Genomic DNA, 24,516 nt, shown 5'->3' with positions numbered 1-24,516 from the left:
CGCGCAAGGCAGGCCGGGAGCTGCCCATATCCGGGAAACCCTCCGCGGCGGAGACACCGACAAAATGGCGGCGCCGAACTGAGAGGCCCGTGGCGGCGGCGGCGGAAGCTGGCGGAGGGACCGAGGAGCCGCTGCCGGCATCGCGGAGGGCCGCGGCGGTCGTCGTCGTCGCTGCCGCGCGGGCGGGGCCGAACTCCGTGCGCCCACGCCCGGGCTCGGGGCGCTGCCGCCGCCGCCACCGCCGCCGCCTTCTCGCCGCCGGTAGGTCCGCTGTGCCGCCGTGGAGGGGGGGGGGGGGGGGGGGGGGGGCAGCTGCGGTTTGAGGACGAGAGGCCGAGGCGCGGCCGCAGCGCGGGGACGACGACGACGAGCACTCTCCGGCACGGCCGACCGGGGCGTCCTGGCCCCTTCTCGCCCGGGCGGGACGCGGCCGCGGGAGACGGTGTCTTCTCCGGTTCCTCCGCTGGGGATTGGCGCCTCCGAAGGGGGCTTCTCGCCCGCTGGGGAACGGCTGCTCGGGTGGGGCGGCGGGGCCGGTTGGGCCCTTGCGCCGCCGCCGCAGGGCGAGGGTCCGGCCGCCCCCGGCGCTCGTCCCGCCGGCCCGCGCGGGGAGGACCGGCGGCGCCGGGAGACCAGCGCTGCGCCAGACCGAGCTCGGGTCGCGGCCTGGGGCTGGCTGGGCGACGGAGGCGCGGGCGTGCCGCTGCCCTGGGAGAGGGTCGGGCTGCTCGTGGCTGTGCTGTGCCCGGCGCTCATCCCGGCGCTGAACTCCCCCCGGTCGGGGTGGTCCTTGAAACGCTGGGTACTGCTGTGCTGTCGGAGTTACCTTGGTACAGGTCTGTGCCAACGCAGCTTACACTTTAGTCCTCAGCGGCTGTCTGGCCGGTACCCGTAAAGATCACTCTTAGGCGCTCTCGAAATAACGACTGCTGCTACCGAGGGCGACTAAGAATACATTTGTACGTAAGTAAGAGCAGTATCCTGTTAAAGGAGATAGCAGAGCATAGGAGTGGGAACAGGTAGAGCAAATGCACGATGTTCCCAACGTTCAGTGAGCGTCTGGTCATTTCCAGCTCAGTCTTCCCTGACCGTATGTAGTTGCGTTTATTTACTGATGTCAGGGTCCAGCTTTCTCCTCATTCTATGGAAACTTTTAGCACTGGAAATGAATCCTGTGGGAAATTGCTTTACAGCTCAGCGGCCTGTTATCTGAAGAACAGCTTGCTTTTGTTGGTTTGAACCAAGCCCCTACAAACTCAATTTTATGTCTCCTAAGTTCTTGATTGTTTCCCCCCACCCGCAGCAATAAAGTGTTGTGATTATGTATAAAATAATTTATTAGAATAGGTACATGAGAGAGGGAACCAAACTAGATTAATATGTGGTATTCGATACCTAATTGGAAATACGAGTATTTAAAACTATGCTCAAAACTTTCAGAGATAAGAAATGTTACAGATCTATTACAAAGCTGTGTATTTTTTTCCCCAGAAAAACTTTGAAGTCATCAACAGTTGCATGCAACCATTCTGTGTTCTCATTCAAATGCTGATTTTTAAGTCTAGTCTTTCATGATTATACTGTAAAAAGACAAGTATTTTTTTGACTTACAGTTTGACCTGTAGAGGAAAATACTTTTTCCCCATATTTTGAAAAGAAAGGAAAAAATATTTTTTTAAGTTCTTTAGGGAAGTGGAGAACTTCATCAGCAGAAACAGCTGCGTTAACAAGCAGATCTATCATTTACATGTAATGACACAACTGCAAGAGGGAATAGATGTCAGTTCCCTTGTATGCAGTTTGTGTTTGCTAGTTAAAAGTACAAAATTGAGATAGGTTTCTTACCGAGCAGTCAAAACTTTCTTGTTTTGAAATATGTGTAAATGTCTGTAAGAGGGGGTGACTTTGAATTTTGAGGTTCATATGTAAAGCAAGATGAACTGTAGTAGCACTTGCTTTCTTGTACTTCATTAAACTGAAGGACCAATTTAATTGGGTTTCTGAGCAGTTAAGACTGTAGTTTCACATACACATCAAACTACCATTACCCATCACTGCTGCCAAATAAACAACCCACCAAAAAAAAAAGTTACTATTTATCTGCGTAAGTTCCTTAGCTTGATTGGCTCTCTGTGGCCTTACACATAATTATGCTGGTGCTACTAAGTGGTGGGGGATAAGTGGACTGGCTGGTTTACACTGGTAAAGCTCTGCTTCTGCTAAAAATTTATGTGAAAGTGCAGCTTTATTTTCCAAGACTGCTTAGTGCATATCCTGTTATGCTGCAGTTGCCAGCAAAATAATAGCTATCAAACACTTACAAGGGATGCTGTCTTAAAGTTCTCAAAGCACTTTAGAAAGGTGCAAAACTGAGAGAATTGTATTTCTAAAGAAATCAGAGCACAAGCTGATTTTTTCCCCCTAGGTGGTAGACTCTAGGTCTCTTTCTCTTAGGGGTGTTACATTTGTTTATCTCGGCTACCCACGGTGTAACCATAAAGTGAATATTGAAATACCAGATGAAATTATGGTAGAATACATAGGTGCAAAACAACTGTTTTCTCCTGAATTCCAGGCCCTTGGAACTTAATAAAAGGAATAATAAGTCGTGTATGGACACTTTTTTCTTCTCTTGTTGGTATGTGTGTGACACAAGATCAATACCAACTGTTTTATCTAGATTAGCCTGCCAATGATGACGTAGTCATTACTCCTAATTTTGACTGAATTTGAACAAGTAATCTAGATTACTAAGCCTCTAAGATACTTAGCCTTGTTGCCCTATGTTTTGGGATGAGTTTATGCTAGAGGTTTGACTTTTCTGGAGGTGGTGACTCTTTCAAGTGTTATTAGTATATGTCCTCGCACTTGGGTATCCAACGTGTTTTTTTGAAGCAGGTCTCTTGGAAAGAAAAGGAACATCCATAGCAAAACTAGTAAAATGGTCTGAATATAGTTACTCCATTTTCCTTGGAAAGTGTTTTTGACAAAGTATTTTCAATGTGGTCTTAAATATGGCATGTTTTGAAAATTATTTTGAAAGTGGCCAAAATTAAATTGCATTTTAATTGCTGTCATGCTGTTCTTTCTGCTGAATCTAGATTTCTTAATACTTTGAGCAAAACTTCACTGTTTATTATTAAAATTCACTTGTATGTCTGATGATCTTTTCCTTATTCAGTGAGCACTGAAGAATTGTATGCTACCAGACTGCAGGAAAAAACTTCAATATAACTACCAAATTACATTGATTTAAGGTTTTAAACCTGTCACAGGGCAAAGAAAGCTTGTGGGTGAAGTTATAGCACATAAGATTTAGATAGTTCCATTAGAGGAATTATATTATTTCTTAAGTGGTTCTCCAAGGAGAATGGGATTAAGTGGGTGTCCCTTGTGTTTCTTTTCACAGTCCTTATTTATGTATTACTTCAAGCTTTTGGGTTTTATTTGTATATGGGCAGCATGTGTATTTAATTCATATAATTTGCATGTATATTAGAGGGTTATTTTTCCTATTAACTCCTTGTCATATTCTTCTTCGATCACTGAATCATTAATTGGTTTATGGCAATGCAAATACTGTAGAAGTGAAACGTGGATGAAGGAAGAGTGGCTTTTATGTAGACTGTGTAGAACTTAGACACCTGTTTAATTCATGGCTAATATGAGAAACTTATCTACACACTACTTCTTTAAGAGACAAAAGATGCTTGTAGACATCTGAATCCTCAAAAATAATCCTTCAGAAAACTAGGAATCAATTTTTTATCACTTTGAGAAACAGAAACAAGAAAATAAGAACGTTTTGGTATTGCTACTGTTAGACATTGCATTATAGTAAAGGAACAGTGTGAGTTGAGCTTTACTGTTCTTCTGGCTGCCTGTGAAGAAAAGTGCTAAAATATGTAATTTTTCTATCTTGCGCTATCTTAGTAATTGGTCTTCCTCTGTGGAGCAGTAGAGACTGCAGAAGTTTTATTTCATGATATTCTAAAGAGGCAAATGCTCTGTAACTTCTTCAGTGTTTCACCTTAGTTGCTCTATACTTTGCCATACTAGTTAGAGTGTTACAGTACTAACTAGTGCACAGCACAAATGCAGAGATTTGAGTTCTCCGCAGATACAGGGTTATTTCCCTGATGAGTCAGCGCCTTCAAAATGCAAACGTTTTTTATTTGTTTTTGGCAGAAAGTTCTGTTTCCCTTACCAAATGTCACAGCTATGCTCTCAGTGCATTTGATGCTTGAGTTGTTAAATGGTTTTACAGTAAAAAAGTTTGATTAAATGTTGTTTCTTCCCCCCCCCCCCGCTTTCATCTTCCCTTATGTAAAATAAATTTTAAAAGTAACTATTGACAAAGACTGGAGGATTCAAGGAGAATCAAGCTAAGAGACTGTGACAGCCTTAGAAAACCGAACTCTTAAACAGGTTTAAATGGGAGATGGTACAAGAAATCATAAAGCTGCGTGCGATGAGCTAGGCAAGTGTTTACCTTTTACGTGTGTGACTGCTGAAGAATGGACGCAATCATGGTAATTGTATACTTTCACTGGTGTACTTTGTACTTCTCACTTCCATCCATTTGTGGGGCCTGATGTCAGAATTGTTGAACAGCTAGGGTATTTGGTCCATATCCTAGTTAACTGGGTAGTGGAGTTGGCACCTTCAGCTGTAAAAGTGTTGATGGAGAGAACGTGGGTGATGATGAATGGAGACAGCACCCAGCAGAGAGGGAAGGCAAAGGAAGCAGTGGTGGGGTAGCACACACAGCAGTTCATATCTGCTCTTCAGAGCTTTGTCCACCATACAGAGTTCCTCTTTAGTCTGTCCACATCCTTTGCAATTCAGGACTGTTTGGACTTGAGGCACCTAAAACATTTTTTTGTGAACGGACCGTTAGAAGCTGAACACAGTTTGTAATTTAGGTTGAGTAAAGACTGCCTGAAGAAGTTGCTTAGCATGCTTTAAATAACTGTGAAGGCAGTGCTGCGTGTGACCATTTCACTGCCACCAGTACTACGTTGTGAACTTTGTCACTGCTGTACCTATAAGGGGATTTTTTTGTTTGTTTTGTTGACAGGATAGCAGTTTTGGCTTGTGACAAACTCCAGCACTACAGGACCCATGGTTTCACAGTGAAGAGCCACTGCTTTCACAAGTTCTGAAACTACCAGTGAGTCTTCCTTGAATTGTGGTGTCTGCGAGTCCTTGGTGGAGGTTGCATATATACATGTTTTCATGAAGAGAAGTGAGAAGCCAGAAGGTTATAGACAGATGAGGCCTAAGACTTTTCCTGCCAGTAACTATACTGGCAGCAGCCAGCAGATGCTACAGGAAATACGAGAGAGCCTCAGGAATTTACCTAAACCCTCAGATGCTGCTAAAGCTGATCACAGCATGGGCAAAATGTTATCTGAAGATCCTAGACAAGGCCGAAATCCCCCCAAATTTGTAACATATCATAAAGTTTTGCAGGAGATAAGAAACTCACTTCTGCCTTTTGCAAACGAAACAACCTCAGCTGTCAAAGGAACATCAGAAGTTAATCGACAAATGCTGCAAGACTTACAAGCTGCTGGCTTTGATGAGGTGAAATATTTTATTTTCAAGATTTGATGTTCTGCTAACTATAAAGTATTAGTACATGTCGGAGGGGGTGTTGATCATGGAATATTTGAACAACATATGATAAGCAAAATAGCTTCTTCAAAACCTGGTAGGTTTCTAATTAGTATGTAGTGAAACTGGTAATAATGGGGGATGCAGAAGAGGAATAGAAGGATTTAGAGAGGCTTGGCTTTGGGTTTTTTTTTCTTTTTTTAAGCATCTTGTGCAGTTTGTTCTTATGTGGTAGGGGTAGGTTGTTTTAATTTTTTTGTATCATTTTAGGCAGAGAGAACTGGGCTGTAGGACATGGATTTTGCCTCTGGTACTCGATGGAATTTTGAATTGTGCTCAATTAAAATATGTTGATAAAATATGGCCATTCTAAATTGAAAGGCAGTACCAAATATTTCAGAAATTAATTTTAATGAGTTTTTTACATCTGTGGCTTATAGAAACTTTAACGTTGTGGAGAAAGAAATTTGGCTATCCTTACTTTATGTACTTTGTCAAGTACATATAAAATAACAAGGTACATGACAAAACCAGTTGCAAAGTGTCTTCTCTGCAGTGTACTCTCAAGACAAAAATGTAAAAAATGTCAAGTCTCTTGAAAATCTTGGGCATGAGTAATTATTCTGCTGTTATTTTCATTATAAGAATAGGGAACTAAATAATTGTTCAATTTATTTATTTTTCAAATTATTGACTAAACTTATTTCCATTCATCCATTTTAATAAGTGAAAGGAGTCTGAAAAGTGGTTTCCAGGAATAAAAAATTAACACACTTGCAGCTCCTGTGTTTTTACTGGGATTTGCAGATCAAAGTAAATTTCAGCTGTTTTCATGCTTTCTCTGTAAACCTGACTACAAAAGCAGGTTAAAAAAAAATTGCTAGCAAACCACTCATCTTTCCAAAGGAAAAAGACACAGGACCATAACAGGGATTGTCTTTACAGAAGTACACTGCTTGTAGTAGTGACCAGCTCACAAGTTCTGCTGGCTGTGATGCATCGGTATTTATGGAGAGATCTACCTCTACCAAGAGTGAGCTTCTCCAAAACTATCAGCTGACTTTTCCTCAACAATGTCCCAGGGTCAGGTGCTGATAGTGGTTTTTCAGGTTCCGTTCACTTGCTCAGATACACAGTCCAGACTCTGCTTTCAGTAAGAATGGAAGGATTTTATAATGATAAATGATTTTGTAATAATTTGCTCCTGCTCTGCGGTTTGTTGCTGAGGTTGGTTTTTTGTTTTATTTTTTTTTTTTAAAAGTAGATCAGTTTTCAGATCCATTTTTTACAGATTGAACCTGCAGTCATTTTTGCGAACTGAAGAATGGTATATGGCTGGATAATAAACTGGAAAGGTACCTTAAGTTGGTATTTTTGTTGGATCCTTTGTATCTTGAAGCCTTTTGCTCCTACCCTTTGTTCTTGGATACAGCTGAGAATTCCCAGGACACTTGTGGTTATATGGAACTTTTTTCAGGCACAGTGCCAGCGTAAGCTGTTTCTGCCATATGTTAACCCACAGTTGTGTTGCCACGATAGTCCATATGGCATTGGCCCATGAACACCACCAGGAACAGATAGAGCTGAAATAGGAAAGCATTTTTCTTGGTGGGGGGTATTGGAGACAGCAAGTAGGAGTGAAATGAGAATATATTTTGAGCTGGGATTGTTTCATGGACTGGATCATAGCTGGGGTGTGTTGGCCACCTGTAAGTGGCTGATTTTTTTTTTTTTTTTTTTTTTAATATATTAGAATGTCACAAACTTTCTGCTTATTCCCCCCACCCCTCAAGCAGTAGGTAGTATTCAGGGTTAAAGCTGAGCAGATAGATAGATATCTATCAGTATCAGATAGGTATATATCTCTCTATAGTGTGTATATAGATAGTAATATATATGTATAGTAATTATGGGAGAACACAGTTGTCGTGTTTGTCTTAAACAAACAAACAAACAAAACCCACCCTAAACAGCTTACAGGAAATCTCTCTTATTAGGATTCAAGTGCAGTCCTCACATGTTCTGTGTAAGGTGATATTCTTCAAGACATAGAATACTTCAGGTCACATAAGGTGACCAAGGCTTTTGTTTTTCAGCTAGAGGGGGGAGAGAGATCCTTTGGCTCTTACTCAGGTCTTCTGGTTAGTGGAGAGGGAACTAGATTTCAGCTCTTAAAATGTTACTGGTTCTGTACCTTGAGATTCTCTGTGTCTTTATGGCTTGATGATGTTAACTTGTAGGTTCAGGTTTATATATAGTAGAATTACTTGGCTAAAAATACAGTAAATTTGGTTTTAAAACTGATTAAGAAGAAAATTTAAGTTGATAGGTAGAAATGAATGATGGGTCCTATAAAAGTATATTCAATTTGGAAGTTAAATACTCTGGACAACTTAACTCTCTGCACGATGATCAAATAGCATACTGGTGCTGAAAATGTACTTCTTTGCAACAGATCAGTCTTGCCTATAATAGAAGTGTTGCAGACATAACTGTCTCGTGAAGGAGCTACAAGATCAAAAGTTGTATCTGCTTTTTCCAACAATGTCAGCTGTTCTGTAAACACTGCGACAACCTTATTATATATTTTTTTTAATTTTAAAATTCTTTTTTAAGGTTCTTCTTTTTTTCACCAAATTTAATTATTGTTTCTGAAGGCTATATGTAATTTTGTATGTTTGTAGTGTTAAAAATGTGCACAGACAGGGTGAAAGTATACATGTGGGTTTGAATTTGAAATTGATGCTGACTACTTCCCTTCTGAGCCCTTTTTGATTTCCCATTGATTTTAGTAGGAGGTGAATGCTGTTATATGTGGGTAACCTGTTCAAACATAATGTGAATGGAAATGATTGCTTTGATATGACAAAGTATGGCCATAACAAATCATTGAAGACAGTGTGCTTAATTACAGGGAGTTGTGCTGTGGATTTGTTTCAGACTTGTTGAGTCAGCTGCACAAATCCCGTGTAATGTAAGTGGGAGAGCAGTGCCTGACTTTTAACCATCTGAAATGCTGCTTCTGTTGCTTAACCTTGATCTCATTCAAGTCACTGGAAAAACCACTGGTCCATAATAAATTTTCCATTGACAGAGCTGGGATTGACCATCAGATCAGAACTTGTGCTTGGATCTCTAAGAACACAGAGCCTAAATCTACCACAAAAATAATAGAATTTCTGCCAGTAATGTTGTCTTCATCAGGAAGAATTCTTAGGGAGAAACTAATGGATATTTGTTGACAAAAAGTCATGCTGAGTTGAAGGAAAATGAGCAAACCCCAAAGTTCTGAATTTCACATTAGGGTATCTTTCATAGAATAACTTAGGTTGTTGGAAGGGACCTCTGGTCATCATGTAATTAGGTGTTAACCTGGGTAGTGTGTATCAGTGCGTATAAGCAAACTGTTTGTACAAATAGCAAAGTGGCATGATTTACATCAGACTACAGTGCTTCAACAAGTTAACTTCTTTTCCTGAAGATCCAGACTGTATGAGTGTTTTGGAGGATCTGCTGTGGAGAAAACATTTTAAAATTAGTTTTAAATCAATTGAGAGAAATCAGTCATGTACTTTGGTAAAATTACTGAAGGATGTTTGGCTAAATAACAGTGATTTTTTTGGTATTTTTGCCATTTTCTTGTAATTTATTTTTTGTATGTAATTTTCTCTTTAGGATATGGTTATACAAGCTCTTAGACAAACTAACAACCGTAGTATAGAAGCTGCCATTGAATTTATAAGTAAAATGAGCTACCAGGATCCTCGTCGGGAACAGATGGTTGCAGCAGCAGCAAGACCTGTAAATGCAGGTATGAAACCACCAGGTAGGTGTATCCATGGTAACTCAGTAACTCACTGAGTGTATTCTTATAGGTGAAAAATACAAAACAGCAAATTCCTCCTTCATGTGCTCACAGTGGAACAGAGGAGATGTTGATATACAGTTTTTTGCTTTTAAAAATAGCATGTAAAGTATATAGTGTAATTTTTCTGAAAGATATGTATATTTGACATGAATTTCTTAAATGTTTCTTTTTATAACTGCGTGGTCTTAATATTGTATGTAAGTATTTTATACAAGGAATGGCATTCAGATCTCATTTTAGTAATTTTTGTCCCTTGTTGGTGCGATGCCCGTATTTTGTTCTCAGTGTCAGATGCCATTTAGAAGTCAGTGGTGAGCACCAAATTCTTTTTTTAATTTTTTGTCTCTCTCTTCACATACTCTCCCACATAGCAGCACTACATGTGGGTGCTTCTGTGTGTATATATATATATTATTTGTGTGTGTGTGTATATTTATATATCATATGGCTACACAATTTGTATTTTAGGATGTCCTGTTTCAAGATCCTTCTCTCTGCTTGATTCCAGATTTTGTTTGTCTGGTTTTTAAGGCAGACTTCATGTTTTTATAGAAGTTAGGGGACAGACTATAGCTTTAGTAGGAACAGAGTCAGAATTTTGCTACTTGCTATTATTGCTCTCTTAATTTATGCAAGCACATTTTTAATACATCTTGATGGTTGGTTTTGTTTTTTTTTTTTACCAGGTTTTAGTAGCATACACCTAAACAAATGGTAACTTTCAAATGCAGCAGAAATACTGAACTTCTGTTTGACTGAAGTTGAGTGCTGAGCTGCTGGCTCTGTAATGTTACATTTTTAAATCAACCATATAGGTATGAGGAAAAATTAGTAGTCAAGAGTAGCAAAGTACAGCCTTATTTTCATTTAGCCTGTGAAGCAGGGTTAGTCAGTGCTTGTATGAAGCTGCTAGCTAGATGCCATCATTTAGCTGTGATTTTCATTGTTACATGCAGAGATATAGTAATTAACATGTTCTTTGATGGAAGATACAGTGACTTTCAGCAGTTACAGTACTGTATGTGTTTACAAGTATCGCAGTAATAACATTGTAAAAAGCACAATAAGACTGCATGCACTAGCAGTTCCTTGTGTATTAGTTTGTTTATATGATGCAAAATAACATCTGTAAAGTAAATATATTGTAGAGTTTGGTTATGTAAGTTTTACTTTCATACAGTTTTAGTTCTTGCCTCTATACAACACTTTTACCCATAAAGACATAACTTTTAAAATTAAAATACTTAAATTTCACATGCAAGGAACATAACAATTTTGGATGAACTGTATGCATACAAGGGTGTAAGCGGACTGTTTGATTTTACAGCATTCAGTTAAATTTTAGTTTAAGAACACTTCATTTATTTTAAGTGTTGAACTGGAAGGAATAGCAACATGACTAATGCTGTTTTTCTGTGCTATTGCTTTTTTTGCTTTTGTACTGAACATGTCGTCTGAGAGTTGCTTTTGTGCATGATTAAAAATACATAGTATGCCTAATAATTTTGCATATTACCATTTTTTCAATTAAAAATTGAGTGCATCTGTAATTGAAGCAAAATGCAGCTTCAGAAAAGTGATTTCTAAAAACTCTGATACTAGAATTTCATTGCATTTTTTTGCTCTTACACTGTGTACTGAGCATATTACCGTAGCATGCTGTGTATTACTAGATAGAAATACATTTTTCATGTGAAGTACAGGGTATGATGCTATGTTGGAGAATTCCCATCCTATTTCTGGAGTAATTAATGCAGAAGAATAAAATATTCAAGGCAGTAAATAGAAATAATATCTAATAATATAAATGCTGTGTTTTCTTCTTGTAAAAGCAGGGACTGTACAGCAATCAGTTAACCGCAAGCAGAGCTGGAAGGGTTCTAAGGAGTCCTTGGTTCCTCAGAGGCATGGCCCTTCCCTGGGAGATGGTGTAGTTTATCGCTCAGAAAGTCCCAGCGCTCAGCCTGATGTAGGAAGGCCATTATCTGGATCTGGCATTGCAGCATTTGCTCAGGCTCATCCTGGTAACGGACAAAGAGTGAATCCTCCGCCTCTACCACAGATAAGGAGTGTGACTCCTCCTCCTCCACCACCTCGAGGACAGACACCTCCTCCAAGGGGAACTACTCCTCCACCTCCTTCCTGGGAACCAAACTCTCAAACAAAGCGTTACTCTGGAAACATGGAATATGTGATCTCTCGTATTTCTCCAGTGCCACCAGGAGCATGGCAGGATGGTTATCCACCTCCGCCTATGAATCCCCCACCGATAAATTCTTCCACGCAGGCTCAGAGAGGCATGAGTGCTGTCCCCATTGGCAGGCAACCAATAATCATGCAGAGTTCTGCCAACAGCAAATTTAGTTTTCCCTCAGGAAGAGCTGGGATGCAAAACGGCAATTGTCAGGCAGAATTCATCGTTCACCAGAATGTGGTGTCTGGGAACTCAGTGAGTCGCCAGCCGCCCCCATACCCCATGAATCCAACTAACAGGCAAAGCCCCACAGCACTACAGATGCAGGCAGGAGGATCTGCTCCTCCTTCAGCATACACCAATGGGAATCTTCCTCAGGCAATGATGGTGCCAAATAGAAACAGTCACAACATGGAACTTTATAATACAAATGTAGCTGGAATACCTGCGTCCTGGTCACAGCCTTCCCCTGTGCAACCGCAGTCATCACCTGGCAATGGGCATGACATGCCTACATGGCAACCCAACGTTCCTGTACGGTCAAATTCTTTCAACAGCCATCATGGAAATAGGCAGAGTCACTCGAGCAGCTCTCAGCCTTCAGCTACAACAGTAACAGCTATAACGCCAGCTCCCATTCAGCAACCAGTAAAAAGCATGCGTGTGTTAAAACCAGAGCTACAGACTGCCTTGGCGCCCACTCACCCTTCCTGGATGCCACAGCCAGTGCAAACTGTTCAGACCATTCCCTTCACTGAGAGTCCATCTACAAATATGGCAGTTATGTCTCCTGTTGCAGAGGCTCCGAATTACCAGGGTCCCCCACCACCTTATCCAAAACACTTGTTACACCAGAGTCCCTCTGTCAATCTGTATGAGACAGGACCCAAGCTCAACAAGGAGGAACCACCTATTTTATCTAAGGAGGATGAGAATGAAAAGAATTATGAATGTGTTGATTCAACAGATAAAGAAAAGAAACAAATTACAACATCACCTGTTCCTGTTAGAAAAAACAAGAAAGATGAAGAAAGAAGAGAGTCTCGCATTCAAAGCTATTCCCCTCAAGCCTTTAAATTCTTCATGGAGCAGCATGTGGAGAATATACTCAAGTCACATCAGCAGCGTTTGCATCGGAAAAAACAACTAGAGAATGAAATGATGCGGGTAAACTCTTTCTTCTTTCTAAATCTATGACTAGAACTGTTCCCATATTCATTTTAAGAAATATGTCCTAATTGTAGAATGTTTAAATAGTACAGATAAATAGAACATTGTGGTATATTGTGGTATTGAAGTCTATTTTTAGTTTTTGTTTGAGATGTGGCAAGTTCTTCATTGCTTTTTTAAGTAATTCATTGTCTTCTTAGAAATTAGTTTTTTTAAGTAAGATTTTTACATGTCTAAATGTAGTTCATCTGGCTTATGTATGATGAGGCAGCAGAAGCAAAATCATTGTTGCATGAACTGAGATTTAACTACATGGCTCATAGCTTTTTGTTATGGGTTCTATTTAATCCTGATCTTTGAGCGGGTTATGTGCAATATTTTAATGATTTGTTTGTTTAATATTTTTATTTTTAAAAAATAAACACTGCAGGTACAAGCAAAGCAGGGACAAGTGGTAGGCTGGTTAGCATGTTTATATAGTCACCTAAACAGTGATAGGGTTTTTTAAGTTAAAAAAAAAAAAAAAAATCAATATTTAAAAGTTAGATTTTTAGAATGAAAGAGCCATGGTACCTTTTGCCTAAGGTCCAGGCTATAAGGGTATGTGTTTAAACAAGGGGTAATTGAATAGGGATAATAATTAAAAAAATCAACAAAACCATGTAAAATCAACTTCTTTGTGCCTACATGAAGTCAGTGGTCTATTTCTGGGATTTCAGTGTTCTGCTAAACCAAATCAAAAGAGTAAAAACTGGAATTGATGTACACATATGTCATTTCAAAAGAGAAAATAGTGAGAAGTAGTGAAATGAAGATTTGCAGAAATGCAAATTCAAGATGTATTATTTATATGTTTTTCTTAACCATTGTAGTTGAAAATTTGACATACGTATGATGTACCTTTTAATTTATTCTATGAAAGAATGTATTTGGCTTGTGCCACTTGAAGTGCTGTTTTTTAAATCCGTGTTTTGTTACTCTTTGAAAATTCTTACTGTAAGCTGTAGTGTTTTATAAGTGTTTGCTTAATCACAAATATGTAAACGTTAGCAAGATTTCTTCTTGGAACTCTTTCTAGATCTTTATTCTTAGTCTTCTCTCTTTCCTTTTCACTTCCACTAACAGCTGATTTAAACTGTTAAGGTGTGGGAAGCTTTCCTGAACTCTCTAGCCTCCATCCCTGTGTAGACAAGTAAGATTCTGGAGCAACAGTATTTATTAAGAATAGCATGATCCCTTTTTAGAGGGCTTTGCATGCAATCCTGCATCAAAATTAAGCATGAATTTGTTTTGACTATTTTTAAGTACTTAAATGTAAGATTATAATTAATGTTGATTTGCAAACTTCACTTTCCCTTCTTACTGTGTTGTGTTCCATAGTATCGCAAGCATAAGTATGTGAAAGCACTGATACAACTTTTCTTGATATTTTTCTTGTGCATTTAAGGCACCCTAGCAAATGTCTTTTCTTATATGAAATACGATTTATAATATTTATACTGGATTTAAAGCTGGGATGTTTAATTACAGACTGAAGGGTAGAAAATGGGGTATTATGCTGCAGCAGACCTCTCCTTTTTCATCAGGGTGTAGGACAGGAATCCCACAACAGTGAAGTATATTTTGGGTCTTCATGAGAAGGAGAAAGGGAAACTAGCTCATTACTTATTTTCAGGAAGTTTAAGAGGATTAAACAAGTATTGAATCCCTTCTTTTCTCCCATTTGGTAGGAATTTCGAAAGAAAAAAAAAAAAAAATACCAGAATGCATCCCTACAGAAATACCTACATTCATAGGATGCAGTATTTCTAGCATCAGTGACATATTTCTATGCTGTCAGGTTTCCTAGGGAATAGAGTGGAGCTGTCTCAAAAATATTTAATTTGGATGTCTGAATTTGGCCAAGAATTATGCTAGATATCTTTGCCACAAAGAGAAACTTAAGTCATGATTTAAGGCACAGCAAGATGAGAAGGGATCAAAATGAGAGCAAGTTGTGTGATATTGTAGCACAATTCAGGAAGCTCTCGTGTCTGGCATTGACTAGAAGTAATTAAAGGTGTATGTGCGTGAACATTTGTGCAGCTGACAAAGTTGGTTAATTTTTGGTAAATGCTGTAGCTGAGGAGAGTTTTAGGGAAAATACAGCAATCCAGAGAGCTATCAGTTTGTGATTAATATTTGATTTAGTGGATGGCGTAGGAAAAAGTGAAGATGGGTTGGGGGAAGAGATGACAAATTGTGGTATTTGGGCTCTTTTTTTTTTTACAACAAAACTGTTAGGATGCAACAGCTAGAGAGCAGGTGCTAGAAGGTAAAGCTACAAAGTTTTTGGAGACTCTGTTTGTATGTCTTGCAATGATTAATTACTGTATTGGGTATCACTCCTTCTAGGGTTTTGTTGCCATCTAGATTATATTCTTTGCCAGTTTTCTAACTGATCAGTGGGGTTCAGTTTGTGTGCAAGTGGGGCTGTACAGAAGCAGACCTCATGGTTCAGATGGGACTTGAAGGTGATACCCCCACCCCCCATTGTCTGAACTTCAACAGGGTCATGCCTTCATATGTCTTCTTGACATTTGTAAGTCTTCAAAAATCTCTCTTTCTGTATTGGAAGTGTGCCTTAAGCATGTTCATTCACAGAAAACTTGAGGTGTTTCTGTCCTGGAAGTCAGTGCACAGGTATTCCTGCAGTAATGTGTTGAGAAAGGTTCAACTCACTTTTCTGAATCAAGAAATTGTCTATTTCCCACATCCAGTCTTGAAACTACTGCTACCCAGTCCTAACTACTGCCTGTCTGATGTGTACAAAATTTTTGTCTCGAATTTGAAACAGCCTTCCCCATTTATATCTTACTGAATTGATACTGCTTGTGAAGTTTGTTTGGGTAGACACGCATTTTGTATGCATTTTCCTAATTGCATCTCCTTTGGATCCATTTTTGTTATGATGCCTGTAAGAAATTTTTCTAACAGTATTTTCTTTAATAGGTGACATACAGTATCCTGAAAGCATTTTTAAGATACTGAATAATATTTAATTGATCTTTTATCTCACCTTTTTCCTCAGCCACATCTATTATATTTTGTTTCAAGTTATGTTGTAACTTACACAAAGTAGAAGTCATCTATTAACACGCAGTTTATACAGGCCTAGACTAGTGGTTACCTAATCCTGATGATGGTCCCGAGTACTGTTATGCAGACAGTATCTTAAGTGTTTGAAGCATTAACGAGATGGAAGGAGCAAGATTTGGTATCAAGAATCAGTAAGATGTGACAGTAGGAAATTGAAAACTTCTAGAATAGTGCTTCAGTAACAATTGTGATGTTTGCAGGGATTCATTTTGGCCGTGTTCAATTTTATTTTATGATCAGAACATCCAGGAAAAAATAAGACAATATACTATAGGTTGAACTTGGAAATCATTGCTGTAGGATGGTGATCTCAAGCCCGGTAGGCAGATAAAATAATTGAGATGCTATGAAAAAAGGACCATATAAGATTTTGAAAATGCTGACAGAAAACAAAAGAAGGAATGAACATCAAGCTATGTGAGGGTAGTGTCACAGAGAAGAGAATATAAAAAATTGAAGAAAGATTCTGCTCACATTAAAAAAAAAAAGAAGGGATATTTTGATTCCAGGGCCTGAAATTCGCCAAGAAAAATGGCACTGGAATTGAATGGCACTTTAAAGGAGTTGAAGCCAGCAAAAACACACTACGAGGCACCCATGTTGGAATATGACGAGAATGCTCAGTGTCGTTCTTATCTATAAGGGTTTGCACACTGTAGGCGATGAGTTACGTGTAGCCTGTGTTTCAGCTGTCAGAATGTTAGCAGCGTTGGCCAGAACACCAGGGATGTTCATTCAAGATAGGGTTATGTACACAGGTGGGAGCCAAGAACTGATACTGTGGGGTGGAGTAGGCCACTTCAAAGAAATTGCCCTGCTCAACTAGTTGGTGTGTAGAGTGGAGAGCGATAGAGAGAGTGTGACTGAAGTCCTGTTAGAAAGAGGTGGGTTATGTGATAAGAGGGAAGATCAGGTCTTGGTTTATGGCAGAGGCACGTGCTTGGTGTGGGTGGACAGTAGGAAGCAGTGCCATATGGATCTGGTTTGTGTAGTTACACAGGAAAGCATGAGAGTGAGAGAGTCGGATACTCCCTCCTGCAACTGAAATTCCACTGACATGTTTGGGAAGTTTAGTGACTTCTGCTCTAGGTAGTCTAGAGAGTGGAAGCCTTTCCCACAGCAGCTCCTTAGTTAGCCCTCAGTGACTTACTGCTCCTAGGCACGTCTTGGCTTCCTTTAGCACTGCAAAGAGAATCAGGGAGGCAGTTGATGCACACTGTTACTCAGATAAGTATTATTTGCAGTGGTTTTTATCAGTAGTTTGTAAATGCCCTTTCTGTCCTCGAGAACATACTTCCTTCTCAAGAACTTTCTGGTGCATGGCACCTCATGCATTTTGCTGTTGCAAGTGATCACATGTTTTGTTTTGTATCACTTCTATATGTTTTCATAGAATCCTAATGTGTAAATTAAAACAAAACAAAACAAAACCCCTTTAAGTATTATTTCCCATGCTGTATGTAAGTATTTGGTTTGCTTTACCTAAGCCTTGTAATTACAAGAAGATCACCAAGAATTAAGAGTACTGTTCACTCTTCAGATTTAATTCTGTTTGCTGCACAGGTTGGATTGTCACCAGAAGCCCGAGATCAAATGAGGAAAATGTTGTGCCAGAAGGAGTCTAATTATATTCGGCTAAGAAGAGCTAAAATGGACAAGTCGATGTTTGTAAAAATTAAAACCCTGGGAGTTGGTGCATTTGGAGAAGTTTGCCTAGCAAGAAAAGTGGATACTAATGCCTTATATGCAACAAAAACTCTGAGGAAAAAAGATGTCTTGCTTAGAAATCAGGTTGCTCATGTTAAAGCTGAGCGGGATATCCTTGCAGAAGCTGACAATGAATGGGTGGTTCGCCTGTACTATTCATTCCAAGATAAGGACAATTTGTACTTTGTAATGGACTACATTCCAGGAGGTGATATGATGAGTCTCCTAATTAGAATGGGTGTCTTTCCAGAAAATCTGGCACGGTTCTACACAGCAGAACTGACCTGTGCAGTTGAAAGTGTTCATAAAATGGGCTTCATCCACAGAGATATTAAACCTGATAATATCTTGATAGACCGCGATGGTCATATTAAATTGACTGACTTCGGGCTCTGTACAGGTTTTCGATGGACCCACGATTCAAAATACTACCAGAGTGGTAAGAGAAATATAAAAGGTTTCTTTGTTGTTTTGTTGATGTGTCATTCTTTGCAAGCAATTAAATAATAAATGAGTAGAAAGATGACTGTGCTGTTTCCTTTCTGAATAATAATGCATCTAACAGTGTCTGCACACCACTCAAATTATAGAAAACAGTGTTTAGTTAGGGTGAGTTTGTAAGCATGGGTATTGATTCCTTAAGGGAGAAGGAATGAGCTATGCTGCTGTAAGTTTGTCGCATTAGTGGCTTCTGAAATTTGGAGAGAAAAGGTCAGAGTGGTAGCAAGACAATTACACAGACAACAGCCCTATATCTGTTTTGAAGATAGGACTAATGTTTTAAATGTAATTGTTCTTGAAAACCTTGCCTCAAGTTCTGACTGTCTCATGTACTTCCTTTTAGTGTAACTTATTGATTTCTGAGAAAGGATTAAGTAGGCTTTTAAAAATCCTACTTGATTATTTAAAACAACAGCTAAAAAGATGTTAGGGCAAATACAATTTCACAGTTCTGAGAATGGTAAAATACAGATTTTGCAATTTGTTTTTAATTTTCAAAAATAAAAATGTACCTTAAAAAACAATTTTTATATTACTTTTGTCTTGTTTTTATCAAAACATCATGTATCTTAGGCCAAACTGTTACACAGTCTCTGGAGAGAAGTTGATTTAAAATTTGGTTTTATTTTTTGATGCTTTAAATGTTGGGGTTTTTTCTGTTTACATAAGAGCAAGAACAATATAAACCCTGTACCTCCAATGTGGTTATGTTAAGTAAAAACTGAGAAAAGATCAAACTCAATACTTTCTCCTAGTTATGTCAAAAATTAACTTAAAAAAACAGTGTCCTCAAAAGTTGGTATTTTATGTCATAAGCAAAAAGTCAAAATCCTGATGTTGATGACTGTTTTAGCTCTCAAATTGAGTGTTGAAACAGATTCTGTCTTATTACAAGCAATGTTAACAGCTGAAGAAAACTTCATACTAGATAAGAGCTAAAATAATCTTCAATTTTGGCGTCTTTCTCACTCAATTATAGGTGATCATGCACGTCAAGACAGTATGGATTTCAGCAATGAGTGGGGTGACCCAGCGAATTGCAGGTGTGGAGATCGGCTGAAGCCACTTGAACGAAGGGCTGCACGTCAGCATCAGCGCTGTCTGGCCCATTCCCTTGTTGGCACACCCAATTATATTGCGCCAGAAGTATTGTTACGAACAGGTAATGTGTTTTTCTACTGTCCTCTCACTGCAAAGTAACTGATATTCAGGTAGCTTGCTTCACATTTCTTACACTACCGCTTTCTCGTACTGCCCAAGTATATAATATTTTGACAAAAATAGTTATTAATATGGAAATCTTAAACAAGTTTTGAATAGAATTCTCTTGTGAACCTTTTTTATTCTTAGCAATACAAGGTTAAAATTATACTAAGGCTTTGACTACCTTGTTTTGACTTCATTTCAGGTTACACACAGTTGTGTGACTGGTGGAGTGTTGGAGTAATTCTCTTTGAAATGTTAGTGGGGCAGCCTCCATTCCTGGCACAAACACCGCTGGAAACACAAATGAAGGTAACTTTAAAAGTCTAGTATTAGCAGTCTGAAAAAGCAGGCTTGAAATTTACATGGTCTTTCTAATTTGTAATGGAATCAAAGGTGATTTTTGAGAGTGCTGCTCTATCCCAGCATGTCACAAACTAACAACATTTTAAACTTTACGTTACTGTGGCGGTACACTTAATTTGTAAAGGGACTTCAAGGATCACATTCATATCTTTTGTCTGGTCATACAGTAAACATGCCAACTAAAACTCATGTTTCAGATCTCAGCTGTTCCCTTTCACTTATTGCACCTGTTCCAGTTGTTACTTCCACTTTTTCTTTTTCTCCTCTTCCAGCATCTGGGTGTTCTTTTCCCACCACTTGGCTTCCATGCCTGCTCACCTGCAGAGGATTTCCTTTGGTGGTGTATCTGCAGGTGCTCAGCAGGCAGAGGTGGAGAAGCAGCAGATAACTGTGGCTGCGCAGGGTTACTGGCAGCTCAGAGCTATGGGTTGCTTCTTTCCTGAGCTCCACCTGTTTCAGAGAAACCATGAGGGCAATCTTCTGCAGGTGCCATTTTTGCAAAACTGCATTCAGCTTGCAAGATATTAGTTGGCTCAAATGTAGTGCAGTATTGTTTTGGTTTTTTTTTAAACTTTAAATCTGTTAATCTTTCCAATGGATCAAATAAATCAAAATTCAATTGCCTCACCTTCTTTTTAAGATTGTAAGCCATGTGCTTAATCTCAGGTTCCAGGTGCTGGATTTTATGGTATCTTTGTTGGTTTATAGCAGGGGTATTCTGTGCCAGACTATTCACATTCCAAATTTAAACTAAACTTTATCTGGATTTTGCCAGATTTCCAGATAAAATATTCCTTGTGTTTCTGAAAGAGCAAAATATTCCTTGTGTTTGCCCCCTCTAGTGTGAAAATGCTTAGAGGTGTTGAATGATTGCATTGTGACTGTTTGTTGTTTTTGTTTTGTTTTGTTGTTTTAATTTTCACTGTGTTTTTTCCTTTTTATGAAATTGTAAATAGAATAACACCTCTTCTTGCTTTAAAGGTTATCAACTGGCAAACTGCACTTCATATTCCACCTCAAGCTAAACTGACTCCAGAGGCCTCTGACCTTATTATAAAACTCTGCCGAGGGCCAGAAGATCGTTTAGGCAAAAATGGTGCAGATGAAATAAAAGCTCATCCATTTTTTAAAACAATTGATTTTTCAAGCGATCTACGGCGGCAGTCTGCTTTCTACATTCCCAAAATTGCTCATCCTACGGACACGTCAAACTTTGATCCAGTTGATCCAGATAAATTGTGGAGTGATGATGATAAGGAAGGCAATAGAAATGATACACTTAATGGGTGGTACAAAAATGGAAAACATCCTGAACATGCTTTTTATGAATTCACCTTCCGAAGGTTTTTTGATGACAATGGCTACCCATATAACAATCCAAAGCCCATTGAGTATGAGTATGGTAGCTCCCAAAACTCTGAACGGCAGTCAGATGATGATGATGATGATGATGAACAGGCAGGTAGAGGAGTTCAAAATCGTGACCTGGTTTATGTTTAGTAGAGGAATAAAGGTTAAAAACTAAATAAACTTATTTTGCAGCTGCAGTTTTTGAAAAGTCTCTTAAGAGAATTGAGGGAAGATTGCCAGGGTAAATACATGAAAGCTTTTTTTTTTTTTTTTTTTTAAACACTAAGAAAATTATGTCTTCTCTTTCCCTCTCTGTACATTTTGTTTCCCCAGAATAGAGGGAAATCGTTCTCAAATATTAATTTATTCCAGCGTTGTTAATTGTTTCATTTAGAAGAGATTTGATGTTAGGTGAAAAAAAATATCACTTGAATTTTATTATTGGTTCTCTGTACTCTAAGTACTCAAAATAGGAAATAGTGGTTTGTTTGTTTGTTTGTTTTTCTAGGATGATCCCTGGTATCAATTTGTACATATAGTGAATAATTTTAGAAAACAAATCTCTGCTTCAGAATTTTTAATGACAGTTTTTCCTTACATTGACCAAATATAAAACCTACTTTACACTAATAAAGCTCTCTGATACATTTCGTGGGGGGGAAGGCTGCTGTACCCTCACTTCTTACTGTATTTAGCCTAATTATTCACAGTGTTGGAAAAACTGAGCCATCTATCTGGTGAAATGTTTCCAGCTCTTGTGGTAGTGGCATAGTTCTCAGCTTTGGAACAAGAAAGGTCAGTCTTGGCTGTAGTATAATAAAGCATTAGAACTAGTATTTTATTAAATAGTAATTGAATTTGACATAGTAATGCTGTAGCATGTGACTGGTACTCCCAAAGCAGGACTGCCCACTCAGAAACAACTTGATTGTCTCCTGTCATCAGTTCTCATATAGTTATGAGAAGAAAAGAAGCTTTAGGAAAAACACTTCCTGAAATCTAGTTTAATTTTCTGACTGCAACCAAACTGTAAAGTGTGTACAGTTCTGCTTTAGTTGGAATTTTTAGTTTGAAAAATAAATTTTAGAAGTTTCTTTATTATATGTTTGAGATAGTAATGGGAAAAGACTATAAATTACAGCTTTTGAGACTGTTGTTGTGGAGACCAGTTTCACTTGGCTTTAACAATTTTCCTCCTAGTTACACAGACAGTGAGGAGAAATGACGTGCACCAGTCCATCTGAGCCATCAGTGCACTTTCAGTGGTCCGTCTTTCACAGTCCAATTCAGAACAGAATTAGGAACTTACAGCTGTGTCTGCTGCCTTCTGCATTACTGTTTTCATAATTTCTCGCAGCAGGTGAGCAGGCATCCCCGTGGGTCTCATGGTGGGAGGGTACTGAGCCTGTTGAGGTTATTGGGAGCAGAGAGGGGGGGCAGCCGTCTAAGCAGCTTCCCTGAGACAAGGCCAGGAGTTACAGGTGAGAGGCAGAAAGAATTACGTTTTTATCTCTCTCCTCCTTTCTCCTGAACCTAACACAGTGATAAAGAAAATGCACTATTTTTAGTGAACAACTTGTATTTTAAAACATTTCCTCCTCCTTGGAATTGAATTCCAGTGGATAATCTAATAATAATAATGTGCCTGTAAGCATTACTGCTTTCTTAAATTATTATTTATGCCATTGCACTGGCATTGTGACTATCTAAATGTCATGAAATTGGTGTTCATAGCTGTTCTTGCAGCAAACACCAGTTACTAGTTTACTTTTCTCACCAAGGTGGCTTAAGAAATTCTTGTGCGCTTCCGGCCATTCATTCCCTTTCTGTGCTCCAGTTCAGTGTCTCTGTGCCAGTGCAACTGTCTGTAGTACTGTGCTAAATACTGGATCAGTGAAAAAGCTGCTTGGTGTTTAGCATTTGGAGGTTTCTTTCTTGTAAGTGTGTTCATTTGAGTGATCCTGTTTCCAGTGTGGTCCAAAAAATTACTTATATTGGCATAACTGAGGAAGGAGTGAACTGCGTAAAGAAGGTTGGCAGCGGGGAGACTTCTTAAACTGACTTGGACACAGGAGAAAACACTTGTGGAAGTTCTACCCTCTACTGTGAAGTGCTTATCATGGTTAGAAAATGGTTATGAAAAATTGTTTTCTTTTCTCAAGCAGGTAGTTAGTTACTTTCTATAATGAAAATGGGCTTGTAGCTTAATAAAACAATTCATGTTGTCTGCTTGTTCCACAGCTGTTGAAATAGATTAGTTTTTAAGATTCATTTCATTTAGCTTAAATATTATAAAATGGCTGCAGTGTGTAACTACTCCATTTTATATATTATGTAAAAAAGATTGTTTTCCATGTAAATAAACTTTAAAGATTATCCTCCGTCATAGTAAGTATCCCAGTAAAACTGGTCTACTTGTCTTGGAGTAAAGTATAATATATTACTGGTTAAAGGTAATTTAATCAAGCCTGCCTTACCATTTGTGAAGCGTGCAGAGAAAATAATGTCAATTCTTCATTAAATTGACTGTTTAAATTGCCTTTTTTATCTGAATATATTTCTCCTCTGCCTGCATTGTATTATGGTATATTCCTGTTTAACACTATAACTTGTCTTTAGCCAATGTGTTTTGAGGGGGGGAAAAAAAAAAAAAAAAAGGGTCCTGAAAAGGCACCACGATTCTATACAAGCAAAACCAATTGCTTTTATTAAAGGAAATTATTGGGTCTTTTAAGGACATGCGCAAGAACTGAAATATTAAATATTATTTTACCATTTTTAAACAAATATAGGAAGAGCTCACATCTTTAGAATTTGGTAGATGCTTCTGGTATTCTCTGTTATCTTGTGTTAGAAGTTTGTAATGTGTCTTGTTTGAATTTTGCCACCTATGCGCTGCAGTATTATATATTTCCTTGCAAAAATGCAGTCTGTTACAGTACAAGTTCTCTGAGAATACATAAATGTTGTCACAACTCTCCAACATGCTATGCCTTACCCATGTTTTGAAACTTCACGTTTCATACATAGATTCAGAGTCTATTGAGATTCTTCATAGCTGCTGCTTAAAACATGGGTGTTTCACTGGTGACCTATGATGGGGATTGCTTTGTACAGGCAGTTGAGAAGAGAGGCTCCTAACCAGCAGCTTGTGGAATTCTGCAGTAAGTTTTAGTTCAGGTTACTTTCACTTTGTAAAGCATGAAAACAAATTTCTTTTGTGTGCCCTTGTATACATATTAATTGTATTTATAAAATGTTCTATAATCGTATAACTGTACTGTAAATACTATTTGATATTCAGTGGCATTCTATCCTAGGGCAGGCCCTCTTGCTGTATCTTTTCTATCCTCAATTTGTAATAGAATCTATAGAATATATGGCTAGAAAGTCTCTTTGA

At 38.6% G+C, this 24,516-nt stretch overlaps 1 protein-coding gene across 6 annotated transcripts; it reads left to right on the top strand.

Annotated features, from left to right (window-relative positions):
- The first annotated feature begins 23 nt into the window (after positions 1–23).
- Positions 24–23,750, top strand: LATS1 (large tumor suppressor kinase 1). Of its 6 annotated transcripts, XM_041125416.1 has the most exons (9): positions 24–261; positions 5,081–5,589; positions 9,295–9,445; positions 11,320–12,848; positions 17,553–18,135; positions 19,177–19,359; positions 19,606–19,712; positions 20,039–20,252; positions 20,748–20,901. In XM_041125416.1, exons 2-8 carry the CDS (start codon positions 5,239–5,241, stop codon positions 20,207–20,209), a joined length of 3,075 nt encoding a protein of 1,024 aa, XP_040981350.1. In that variant the 5' UTR covers positions 24–261; positions 5,081–5,238; the 3' UTR covers positions 20,210–20,252; positions 20,748–20,901. The 6 variants fall into 6 exon arrangements, with proteins under 6 accessions (XP_040981350.1, XP_029879108.1, XP_029879107.1 ...); XM_030023248.2 differs by lacking the exon at positions 20,039–20,252 and having other exon boundaries at positions 25–261; positions 9,295–9,430; positions 11,323–12,848; positions 20,748–23,750; XM_030023247.2 differs by lacking the exon at positions 20,039–20,252 and having other exon boundaries at positions 25–261; positions 9,295–9,430; positions 20,748–23,750.
- The last annotated feature ends 766 nt before the right edge of the window (positions 23,751–24,516 follow it).

The sequence above is a fragment of the Aquila chrysaetos genome, chromosome 8, assembly GCF_900496995.4.
Source record: "Aquila chrysaetos chrysaetos chromosome 8, bAquChr1.4, whole genome shotgun sequence".
Classification (NCBI taxonomy): Eukaryota; Metazoa; Chordata; class Aves; order Accipitriformes; family Accipitridae; genus Aquila; species Aquila chrysaetos.
The sequence above is the reverse complement of the archived record's forward strand: the minus strand, read 5'-3'. Positions and strand labels throughout refer to the sequence as shown.

Excerpts from the sequence above, each read along its gene's own strand:
- LATS1 (XM_030023244.2), top strand. The coding sequence starts at position 5,239 with ATGAAGAGAAGTGAGAAGCCAGAAGGTTATAGACAGATGAGGCCTAAG. Across the intron at positions 5,590-9,294 it reads AAGCTGCTGGCTTTGATGAG|GATATGGTTATACAAGCTCT; the intron begins GTGAAATATTTT and ends TTTTCTCTTTAG. Across the intron at positions 9,446-11,319 it reads TGCAGGTATGAAACCACCAG|CAGGGACTGTACAGCAATCA; the intron begins GTAGGTGTATCC and ends TTCTTGTAAAAG.